This window comes from Entelurus aequoreus, linkage group LG26 (assembly GCF_033978785.1).
Source record: "Entelurus aequoreus isolate RoL-2023_Sb linkage group LG26, RoL_Eaeq_v1.1, whole genome shotgun sequence".
Classification (NCBI taxonomy): Eukaryota; Metazoa; Chordata; class Actinopteri; order Syngnathiformes; family Syngnathidae; genus Entelurus; species Entelurus aequoreus.
The window spans coordinates 2751571-2763690 of record NC_084756.1 but is presented as its reverse complement, the minus strand read 5'-3'; the positions used below and the strand labels follow the sequence as shown (position 1 = coordinate 2763690).

The 12120-nt window shown below is 44.2% G+C and overlaps 1 protein-coding gene across 2 annotated transcripts in view; it reads left to right on the top strand.

Moving 5' to 3' along the window:
* Positions 1–297: 297 nt before the first annotated feature.
* The window catches only part of LOC133643069 (membrane-associated guanylate kinase, WW and PDZ domain-containing protein 3-like), a 411685-nt gene continuing 399862 nt past the window's right edge, over positions 298–12120 (top strand). For both annotated transcript variants that reach the window (XM_062037479.1, XM_062037480.1), the window contains exon 1: positions 298–841. In XM_062037479.1, coding sequence (XP_061893463.1) covers positions 535–841 — 307 coding nt within the window. In that variant the 5' untranslated portion in view covers positions 298–534. The remainder of the gene's footprint in view (positions 842–12120) is intronic.

Here is a 12120-nt window from a genome sequence, read left to right as displayed (position 1 = left end):
TAGTCTTGTAAATTTAATGCTGTAGAATGGCATCTTTTTCTTGTAAAATGTCAACTTTTGTTTGCAAAATATTTTGACATAATGTGAACGAAAACAAAAACATTTATTTGATAATATTGTGACTTTAGTCTTGTAAATTTTGTGTACAAATCAAATCAACCATATATCCTGAACCCCTGCGCGCCTCCTATGCTGCAATACCGCAGATGGCCACTAGATGACAGCCCCGCCGCGCCGGTGGAGTGGTGTGCGTGCGCAGCAAAAAGGGGCGTTCCTTATCCCGGCCGGACGAGTGTCTGCGCTGCCAGGTGTGTTCAAACCTGCCGCAGATGTCTCCACGCTGCGTGGGCCGGACTTCCCGCGACGCGCACACACGCACACACACCCTGGTCGTCACGGAGGCTACCTGGAGCGCCGCGCCGTGATTGGCGGGGTGAGTGCGGCCGAGGCGAGCGGCACGAACACGCCGTGGGATGACCGGCACGCCTTCCACGAAGCATCACTTTTGGCTCCGCTCGTTGATCCCACGCCGCCATGTCCCGCACCCTGAAGAAGAAGAAGCACTGGTCCGGCAAGGTGGTGGAGTGCGCCGTGTCGTGGGGGAGCCTCGGGGACTTCGGCTCCGTGGTGGAGGTCCTGGGGGGCGCCGAGCTGGGCCAGTTCCCGCACCTGGGCCAGATGAAGCTGGACCTGCTGGTGTGTCACGTGGGCAAGCTGCCCTACTACGGCGACGTCCTGATGGAGGTCAACGGCACGCCCGTCAGTGGACTAACTAACCGCGACACGCTGGCCGTCATACGACACTTCCGGGAGCCCGTCCGCCTGAAGACGGTCAAACCAGGTGAGGCGCTGACCCCGCAACACTTTGACCCCGCTGGCGCAGTACCACCGCCGGTACGCCAGAGGGCACCAAGGCCTCTTTAGGCTGCTTGGAAGTTGGCGCTTTGGGGTGTAAACAAGCCAGCAGGAGGCTATGCTAGGGGTGTCCAAAGTGCGGCTCGGGGGAGCCGTTTGGCCACACCTTCCGAAGACAAAATAAAAACACGGCGGGTTGGAACATGACATAACAAAAACTAGAAGGTGCAACTTTGGGAGAAAATTTAAATGTGCCAGCTCAACTTGAATGCTAATGTTAGCATGCTAACAGTAAGAAATTGTCAAGTACCGAGTCTAATGACTGAAGCGTACGCATGAAAAATTTGCTCAAAAAGTTAGCACGATAATGTCTGCATGTTAACATGCTAAAAGTTAGCGTTTTAAGTTATGCGAACAGTTAGCATGTTAAAGTTAGCATGTTTACAGTTAACTGGTATCATCCTAACAGATATCATATTCATGGTAGTATGTTAACAGTAAGAATTTGTCAAAAAGTTAGCGCGATAATGTCCGCATGTCAGCATGTTAATGTTAGCGTGATAAAAGTTGACATGCTAAAAGTTAACATGCTAACAGTCGGCATTATAAAAGTTAGCATGATAATAGATAACATGTTAATGTTAGCATTTGTCAAGTACCGAGTCAAATGACTGAAGCGTACGCATGAAAAATTTGCTCAAAAAGCTAGCAAGATAATGTCCGCATGTTAGCATGCTAAAAGTTAGCATGCTAACTGTTAACATGATAACTGTTAGCATGCTAACTGTTAACATGATAACTGTTAACATGTTAAAAGTTAGCTTGCTAACAGTTAGCATGCTAACATGCGGATGGCGTGGCAAAGTTGGTAGAGTGGCCGTGCCAGCAATCGGAGGGTTGCTGGTTACTGGGGTTCAATCCCCACCTTCTACCATCCTAGTCACGTCCGTTGTGTCCTTGGGCAAGACACTTCACCCTTGCTCCTGATGGCTGCTGGTTAGCGCCTTGCATAGCTGCTCCCGCCATCAGTGTGTGAATGTGTGTATGAATGGGTGAATGTGGAAATACTGTCAAAGCGCTCTGAGTACCTTGAAGGTAGAAAAGCGCTATACAAGTATAACCCATTTATCATTTATTATCGTGCTAACTTTTTGAGCAAATTTTTGCTAAAAGTTAGCATGCTAACAATTAGCATGTTAACAATTAGCATGCTAACAGCATGTTAACAGTTAGCATGATAACAGTTAGCATGATATCAGATAACATGTTAATGTTAGCATGTTAACGTTAGAATTTGTCAAGTACCGAGTCAAATGACTGAAGCGTACGCATGAAAAATTTGCTCAAAAGGTAAGCACGATAATGTCCGCATGTTAGCATGCTAAAAGTTCTCATGCTAAAAGTTATCATGCTAACTGTTAGCATGATACCAGTTAGCATGATGACAGCTAGCATGATAACAGTTAGCATGCTAACAGTTATCATGTTGACAGTTAGCATGCTAACAGTTAACATGTTAATGTTAGCATGTTAACGTTAGAATTTGTCAAGTATTGAGTCAAAAGACTGAAGCGTGCGCATGAAAAATAAGCTAAAAAAGTTAGCACGATAATGTCAGCATGTTAGAAGTTAGCATGTTAACTGATAGAATTTGTCAAGTATTGAATAAAAAAGACAGAAACGTACGCATGAAAAATTTGCTAAAAAAGTTAGCATGATAATGGCCGCACGTTAACATGTTGATGTTAGCATGCTCACAGTTAGCATGCTCACAGTTAGCATGCTCACAGTAGCATGCTCACAGTTAGCATGCTAACAGATAACATGTTAATGTTAGCATGTTAACGTTAGAATTTGTCAAGTACCGAGTCAAAAGACTGAAGCGTACGCATGATAAATAAGCTAAAAAAGTTAGCACGATAATGTCAGCATGCTAACAGTTAGCATATGACAAGCTCTAATATATGAATCTGAAGCGTTCGGCTGCAAAATTGGCAAAAAAAGTTGTCATGCTAATGTTGCTAATGAGGATGCTACGATACTGAACAGCACCGTCTGTTTAGGTCTGGTCTAGTGCCAAATACCACTTTAGTATTGGTAATTATAGTTTATTTAGCCCTTTTAATGCCTGACAATTCCTAATTTAGAGCAGTATTTCCATAACACAAAGCTAAGATATGGATGTTTTGTTCAGATAGCTTAGCATAATTGCTTGTAGTATATTTGACTTACAAAACATATCAAAGTGGTCTAAGTATCATAACATTTTTTATTGCCGGAAACAGTTTGGACACCCCCGGGCTATGCTAGCACCCTGGACAACATTAGTTGTGTGCATTGTTGTTGTTGACTTGAACGCTGTGTTGTTTTGCTCAATGTGTGCTTTACTGCCCTCTTGTGGTGCTATTCCAGCTCTTTAAATGCTACGTTAGCTCTTTAAAGGCTATGTTAGCTCTTTAATTGCTACGTTAGCTTAACTTCTAACCGTTTGTTGTCGTGGCTAATTGTTGTGCGTTCCGTTAACCTCGGAAGTTGTGAGTCGGAGCTGCAGTTCCAGTCACGAGGTCAGGAATCAGGACCGCTACGTCGGCGGAAGCTATTTTTGCGCTAGCCTTCTTTGAACAACTTGAGCAATATGTCCTCCTTCAGCAACCGAGAGTAAAACGTAACATAACCACATTTAAACGTCCAACAATACAACAGACACAACAACACATAGTCCGAAGTACCGATAACTGCTAACGTTAGCATTTTTCATGTGTCAAGTACCAAGTCCTAGGAGTCTGAGGTGTTTGCAGGAACTTTGGCTTAAACGTTTAGTTAATGCTAGCCTGCTATCGGTTAGCATTTGTCAAGTACCAAGTCCTAAGAGTCTGAGGTGTTTGCAGAAAAAAATTAGCTTAAAAGTCAACATGCTAATGTTACCATGCTAGCATGCTAACTGTTAGCATTTGTCAAGTACCAAGTCCTAAGAGTCTGAGGTGTTTGCAGAAAAAAATTGGCTAAAAAGTCAACATGCTAATGTTACCATGCTAGCATGCTAAGTCAGCATATATGAAATACCAAAGTTAAAGGACTGGAGCGTATGCATGTAAAAGTAGTTTAAAAAGTTAGCGCAATAATGTTAGCATGTGTCAAGAAGCTTCTGTTATTCTTTACGCTCAGAGCAGCGAACTCGGGAGGTGGTGAGGACTCGCTGACTTTCCGAGCAGTTCAAATTTCCGAGTAGGATTTCAGAAATTCCGACTTCCAAACGGAACACACCATTAGTATTGAACGCTTTCAGCTAGCAAGAGGCTACGCTAGCAACATTAGTTGTGTGAATTGTTGTTACAAATGACTTAAAAGTTGTGTGTTAAACTAAACAAGTGGTCTTGTAGCGCTATTGTCAGGTTCAAACACTGATGACATCTATTAAACAGAGACAGAATTCAATTTGGCTCAATTGAGGAGAGACATCTGGACTGTACTCTGGTACAGTCTCACCACGCTCTGGCGAAAGATTGTACGCCTCCTCTTCTATTTGGACTTTCCCTGATTACATGGCAACAGCTGTTTCTAAGGGACGGGGGTTGTAAACAGCCATTGCCTTTGATTGAAACAGTTCAAAGAAAAGGTCGTAAACAGTTAACAGAAAAGGTCGTAAAGCAGTTCAAAGAAGAGGGAGTCAGGTCCTGCTTCATCTTCGCTTTGTAGATCTCGGGTCAAGACAATATCTTTCTGTTGATTACAATACATGAAAGAAACAGAACACCTTCATGTTGCTTCCCATCCTACACAGTGGAGTTTTACAAGCCTTCTGCTTGGTAGGATTAAAGACAACTTTTGTCTTCTCGCCGGGAACTCATTGAAACACAAAGTTTTGTGATAACTTAGAAACAATTATTCTGACAGCTGTCACATCGCTTTACATGCTACGTTAGCTTAACTTTTAACGTGTTGTCTTGGCTAATTAGCCTGCTAGCCTACTTCTATTGCTACTTGGCTACGTTCACGCTGCAAAAAATTTTTTTTACCGTACCGTATGCTGGAGAAAAACAATTCACATCCGAATCGTGATTATACATTCCAATTCCAAATCAAGTCGTCATTTTCTAGAAAAAAAAAATGTAAGTAAAGTATTGTTTCCTGAATGATCTGAATGGATCGGAGCCACTCAGAATTCAGGTGTGCGCGCCTCCCGCCGAGACCGAGTCTGCAATGAGCACAACGTAAACAAAAACATACGACGTGCAGACGAGGAATGTCAAATATGAGAGCTGGGGCGTAGGTTCATTTGCACTCTGGGAACACCTCCAGAATGAAGCGTTCTGCAGACCGACTCCAAAAACCGGTTCTGTGGGGCGAGATTTGTGCTAAATATACAGCGAATTGTTTCCCCCGGACTGCCAAGATACCTGTGGTGGGGGGGGGGGGGAGTGGTCAGGGGCGTGGTCACCATGACTTCATCAAATATTTTGCATAATTTGCTATGATGATGTATCACATTATATTTCTTTAAAAAAGCTAAAAAGATTTATACTTGCATTTAAAACAAATTTATTACTAAATAGATATATTTTTTTATCGTTTTGCCATATTTTTAATTGTTGCTGCTTTTTGTACAAATCTAGCATCTTTTTCTGGTGTTATGTTATGGACTTTCTCTTTTAAAGCCGCCACTGTCCTCTTAATATTTGCATATTTTGTAGATGGCTGTCCGTGGGGGTATATATATATATATATATATATATATATATATATATATATATATATATATATATATATATATATATATACATATACAGTGTTGGGACTAACGCGTTACAAAGTAACGCGTTACTGTAACGCCGTTAGTTTCGGCGGTAACTAGTAATCTAACGCGTTATTTTTTATTTTTCAGTAACTCAGTTACCGTTACTACATGATGCGTTACTGCGTTATTTTACATTACTTTTAATGTAGTATAAAGTGTGTTAGTGTCGTAGTTCTGATTCTTCTTGTGTCACAAACCGGAGAAGAGAGACCTGCGCTCTGTGTGTGTGTCTGAGTGTGGGGGGAGAGAGAGGAGGGCGGCGGGGGGCGTGTCTGATCATGGCGGAGCTGCAGTCGAGTTTGTTGGAGATATTTTCACTACTATTCTTTTGTCGAGCACAAAGAAAATAACATTTTAGTTAAATGTAAATTGTGCTTTGGATCAAAGATCCCATCTACTGCCCAAAACAGCAATTCAAATCTGCTGAGTGCTGCAACAAGCTACATAAGCAACATGCTTCGACGTAGCTAGTAAAGAGAGACAGAGACTCCGATGCCACTTTCCCTCCACCACTTAAGGATTAACTCTGCCTCTGCTCATCATTCAGCACTGAAGGTACACACTCTGTCAATCAATGTTCCCTCTAATTGTTCATGTGTGAGCAAACGCAAAAAGTCCCTGAGCATTGAGTGGAGCCCATGTGAGCAACATCAGACGTGCACACTGTGGCTACACCAGCAGCACACCTGTCCCAAACCTGACTAAATAACAACTTACATCTCCATCCATCCATCCATTTTATACCGCTTGTCCCTTTCGGGGTCGCTGGAGCCTATCTCAGCTGCATTCTGGCGGAAGGCGGTGTACACCCTGGACAAGTCCCCACCTCATAGCAGGGCCAACACAGATAGACAGACAACATTCTCTTATTATTATGATCAAATGACAGCAGTCATTTCCTTTTCTAATATAAGTGTTTAGGCCCACTTACAATGACAATAACAACAAACATTGTTTTTCATGAACTGTGTACTTGTATTGTTTGTCTGGGTGGAGGTCCTGCTTTGGAAATAATTTGTACCCCTTTCAGACATTGCATTTAGTTCCCATTAAAACATTCACATGTTGCACAATGAGATGTAAGCCGGGGATCATGTGTACATTCCTGCAACTTCCTGTTTGTAAAAAATATATTTTTATGAGTATTTATTTAATATACTAATAGCATTTCATGATTAATATTTATAAATTAAGATTCCTAATAAATGACACTAAAATAAGCACACATTTGATTGGTAAATCATAGTGTAAGGACCTGGAATGACACTTTATGTGTGGTGTTGGAGTTGTCCGACTTTTTGTGTGGCTGTAAACGCATCACTGGCTAAGTGCCATATGTGCATGTGTTGGCGCAAGTGAGAAAGAGCGAGCGGCTGCTGTTGATCTAACAAAGTTGCTTTTGGTCTGGTTTGTACTGCAGAAAATGACCACTTTTGCTAGATATCATTTTTTTTACTAATGTTTTGGTGATGTGTTTATGGCCGACAATAAAGAGTTTTGCTCAGTAAAGTGATGGATGGAATTCATGTCCTCAAAGCGTCTCGACAGACGTTACAATATTTGAACAATGATGACGAAAACTGTTTTGTCTGTCGTGTCCGTGTCGTGTTGAAAATTGTTATGCGCATATTTTTTTATTTGATTTTGTGCGTGGCATAGATTTGCCGTGTGCAGAGGATGCTTGAGCAGTGCACAATTGCACAGGCGCGCACCTTAGAGGGAACGTTGCTGTCAAGTCTCTTATATACTCTTTCATCCTAGACTTCCAGAGTGTTTGACTATCACATCACTCTAAATGTATAGACTATAAAGTTCACAAACATAAAGAGGGATCCTAGTGGGCCAGGCCAATCTTTCTTTATCTCTAAACTAAAACTGGGGAAATGTGTAGAGTGTTCTGAGCTTCAGACATGATTTTGTGTCAGAATTCTTTGAGGAAAAAATGCCTGGTTAGGCTTTGTGTATGTAAAAATAAAGTTAAAGTACTTATTTGGTTTACAGCTACGTTGTTATTATGCTGTTTGTTACTTATGTATGTTATGTTGCAGCTATTTAAAATAGTTTTGTCAATTTGTTCTGGCCAGAAACAAATTGGCCTTTGTAACATATCTTTGTCTTTGTGTGTTGTATGTAGATCACATTGCTTAGCAGAGTTCAGTGATGCAAATGCATGTCAAGTTGATCAACACATTGTATTATTCTGCAGTGCAATAACAGTACTGAAATGAAGGCTAAAGGGCATTAATGGGAGCTTTAAAAAAAAAAAGAAGAAAAAAAGAAGTAACTAAATAGTTACTTTTCAAAGTAACGCATTACTTTTTGGTGTAAGTAACGGAGTTAGTAACCGAGTTACTTTTGAAATGAAGTAACTAGTAACTATAACTAGTTACTGGTTTTCAGTAACTAACCCAACACTGTACATATATATATATATATATATATATATATATATATATATATATATATATATATATATATATATATGGCGACCACTGCCGTTTGTTATCATGAGATTGGCAATGAAAGTTAAAAATAGCGTCAGACGTTGTGCGATTTCTTCTGGGGGCTACAATATATTACTTTAATTTGTTTTCAAGTAACAAGAAAAACCTAAAGGTGTGGCGGTAATGAACATGCAATATCCAATAAATATGTCGACAATAAAGAAGTGTTTTAAATGTAGATTATGTATGTATATATATATATATATATATATATATATATATATATATATATATATATATATATATATATATATATATATATATATATATATATATATATATATATATATATATATATATATATATATATATATTGTTCAGGAGCCTGTAAAGGACTGTATATTTACTTTAGGGGGATGCTCTAATTTTCACTATTTACCAAATAAAGATAGTCTAGGAGAGAGTGAGAGGACACCACTTATATAGTTAACAATTTACTATACCATATAATATACAATAATCAGACAATAATAAACACATTGATTACACTCATACACTCATCCCCACTCACACGCTACCTCCCCAATGAAACCTCCCGCACTAAACCAATTACACAACACACACACACAGTCCAACCTGGGCCCCTTGGCTGGGCCAGAAGATAGTCTGTTGTGGTCCTGCTGATCGTTGGTGCACGTAGGTGTGGGGTGGGGTGAGTTGCAAATGCTGGATACCAAGGGGGCGTTGGAGAGGGGGGACACCTCCCGTTGTAGAGTAGAGAAGGGAGGGGGGGGCTCGGCCGTGCTTCCTCTTAGCTCCCTCACGAGTCTAGTCTGGAGCGAGAGGAGAACCAGCCTCGTCCTGGGTCACCTCTCTGTCGACTACCCCGTGAGCGCGAGCCACTAACACTTGTACCTCGCGCTGTCCACTTCCCTCGCAGCAATGTTCACTCTCCAAACAATAAATAGTCCCAGGGGAAAGTGTCTCTTAAATAAACTTAGTCCGACGTGACTGAACCTGGCGTTCGTGAAGTCACGGTGCGGCCAACAAACACAGGTGCGAGCTGCGGTGAGCTAACTAGCGGTTAGCATGCGCTTCACCTCCTACTGGCTTCACCTCCTACTGGCAACGTGAAGCGCCCAAAACGTCTTTAAACTTAAACTAGTGCACTGGCACTTAACTGTCACTTATAACAAACTTAAATACAACGCTTGGAGTACTAGTTACTTATCTGATCTGCAACTGTGGTGAACTCTATCTCCGGGTAGTATTACCGACGCTCCGCTGCCTGTCAATGCTGGAGCTCCTTTTAAACACTTTTTTTACCTGCCGGTGGAAACGGAAGTGCCCGTAACCATGGCAACCGTAACCTTGGCAACCGTAACCGTGGCAACGGTTAAACAACTTAAAGAAAATACACCTTCCCAAACAATACATATGAAATAGAAATAAATAATAACAATTAATCCCTTAACAGAAATGATCTATCTATAGAACTAAAAGGGACAATTCACACAAATATGCAAACCTTCAGAACAGCCGCCCCCTGATTTATGTGAAGGAAATCAGTTATATTAATGAAGGTTTGATATACAAGCAGATCAGGGGGGTTTAGGGGGAGTCGGGTCAGAGTATGAGGGAGTCGGGTCAGAGTATGGGGGAGTCGGGTCAGAGTATGGGGGGAGCTTGATAAGGCGAGGCACTGGTCGATGGTAGGTTCTCTGGCCAGTGTCCACTACTGCTGTGCGAACTCTTCCATCCTTCCCCTTAGTGACTGTCTTCACTCTGCACAGGAGCCAATGCGCTCTGGGTAGCGCTGGATCCACAATCATGTCTGGCCGCCCCATGAGGAGAGAGTTAGGCGTGATGGGATGGAGGTCAGCCAGGTCTCTAATGGCATATTCCAATGATTTGGAATTCCGGATCGCTTCCGCTTCGACTAATACATTGGTGAGGACTTCAGCTTTGGGGACCTGTGTTCCAAGGGTGAAGTTTAGAGTGTGAGGGGTGCTAGGTGGGTTGTACTGGAAGTCAACTTGAAGAGGGGTTAGTTGCTTCTTAAGCTCCTCTGTCATGTCCACATTGTCCTCAATCACATTTGCTTTGATTACCTCAAGGACTGCTTCTGTCTCACTGGCAGCCTTATTGGGCTGGTTTGAGGGTTCCTCCATTTTGCACTTGGCCCCGAGGAAGTGCGTTTGGGTCTGGCTGGGATTAGCACTCTTCAGGTTGATAGGGCCTTGGAGAGTCCAACCAAGTGGGGTGTCCAGGGCGACGGGGCAGCCACGTGGGCCTGGGAGAATGCACCTTGGGAGGGTCAGCCTTGCTTGATCGGACCCGAGTAGGATGGTCGGTACCACTTCCTCTTCCTGATCAAGCCTCAACTCTGCCAGATGGGGGTACTTTGCCTTGAGCGCCTTCATTGGGTAGCCATAAGTCGAAAGGCTCATGTCAGCCGCGGTGATCACATCGCGCAGGGGGTGCACTTTTCCTGGTCGCCCCTTTGCCCTGATCTCCAGGGACACTATCTCACCCGCGACTTGGGTGGGCTTAGGTCGGATGGTGAGGATCTTCATTTGATGAGGATGACCTTTGAGCCCGAGGGCGGTGGCTGCCTCCTTCATCAGGATGGTGCACTCTGCACCGTCATCAATGATGGCATAGGTGGACATCTTCCTCCCATCATGGCGTAGGATGACCGGCACAATCTTGAGTAACACTTGGGGGTTGTTATTACGGACTGGGCCTACGTAGTAGGTACGACCCTCCTGGATCTCACTTGATTGGTCCCGGGGGGACTCCGGCTTGTCGTTTCTAGTATTGAGGTCATGGAGGACTGTGATGTGTATCCTGCCGCATTCCTTAATACAACAAGGCCTCTTCAGGGTGCATTGCTTGGCCATGTGCTCACGGGCGCACCTCCAACACCGCTTGTTGTCCTTGATCCACTGTTTCCTCTCTTCGGTGTTATTCTTCCCAAACTCTGGACAGTGTTCAAGCCAGTGGGACCCTGTGCAACACGGGCAAGGTGGTTGAAGCTTCTTGTCACCCTGCTTAGGGCCGCCCCACTCACTGTGGGGGGTGTCCCTCTCCTCCTCAGTGTCAGCCCCTGGGATCGTCGTCATCACCCGGACTGACCCTTCCTTCCTCTTGGTTGCTCGATTGGTCCATTCGTGTCCGCCGTACTTCAGCTCAGCTTTTGTTGGGAGACGGATGTGCTTTACCTCACTTCTCAAAAAGTCAGATAGCTCCTCCAAGCTGGCTGCTGGCTGGTCGGGATTGAGCTGGTCGTGGCGCCGCCGGAACCTTTCCTCTCGGTGTCTGGGCAGCTTCCTTATGAAGCGCTCCACGGTGGAGCCTGTGTTCAATTCCCTGGCTCCAGTCGGTCCCTGCAGCTTCAGCATCGTGACCAGGGAGCGGATGCGGAGGGCGTAGTCATCCAGGGCTACGTCGGTACGGATCTCAGGTAACTCCCCGAGGGCTTCAACCTCGTCGAGGATGTGGTCCCATGGCCAACCCCAGCGGTGATTTAGTTCTTTCATGCTGTCGGTGTAGGGGGTGAGGGACTTGGCGTGGGAGAAGCAAAGTCTCTTAGCTATTGGTAGCTTGCAATGGAGTTGGAGTGTGAACCATTTCTGCTGCTCACTGTGGTACGCCTGCGGTTCTCCTAGCAGGTACTCCAGGATCAGCCGCATCTCCCTGTAGTTCTCCCTGCTGTCTTGAGTGAAGAATGGAACAATGGAGCCAGGCGGGTGAAGAAAAAGCGGGTCATATGATCCTGTATTACGGCGGGCTGATGGTGATGGTGAGGAGGGGGGAGGGGCGTGTGGATACTGCACCCTACGATCCAGAAGGGAGTCCAAGCATTCATCAGGCTCCATTTCCTCCTCGTGTGCGCTCTGGGTTTCTGGGTCCAGCGCTCGAGACCTCTCGACGCTCCTCTTCCTTTCCTCTGGCGAGCCAGGCCTTGAGGGCGCTCTCGATATCCGGCCTAGGGGAGAGGGCTCTGGTTGGCGGGAGAGAGCG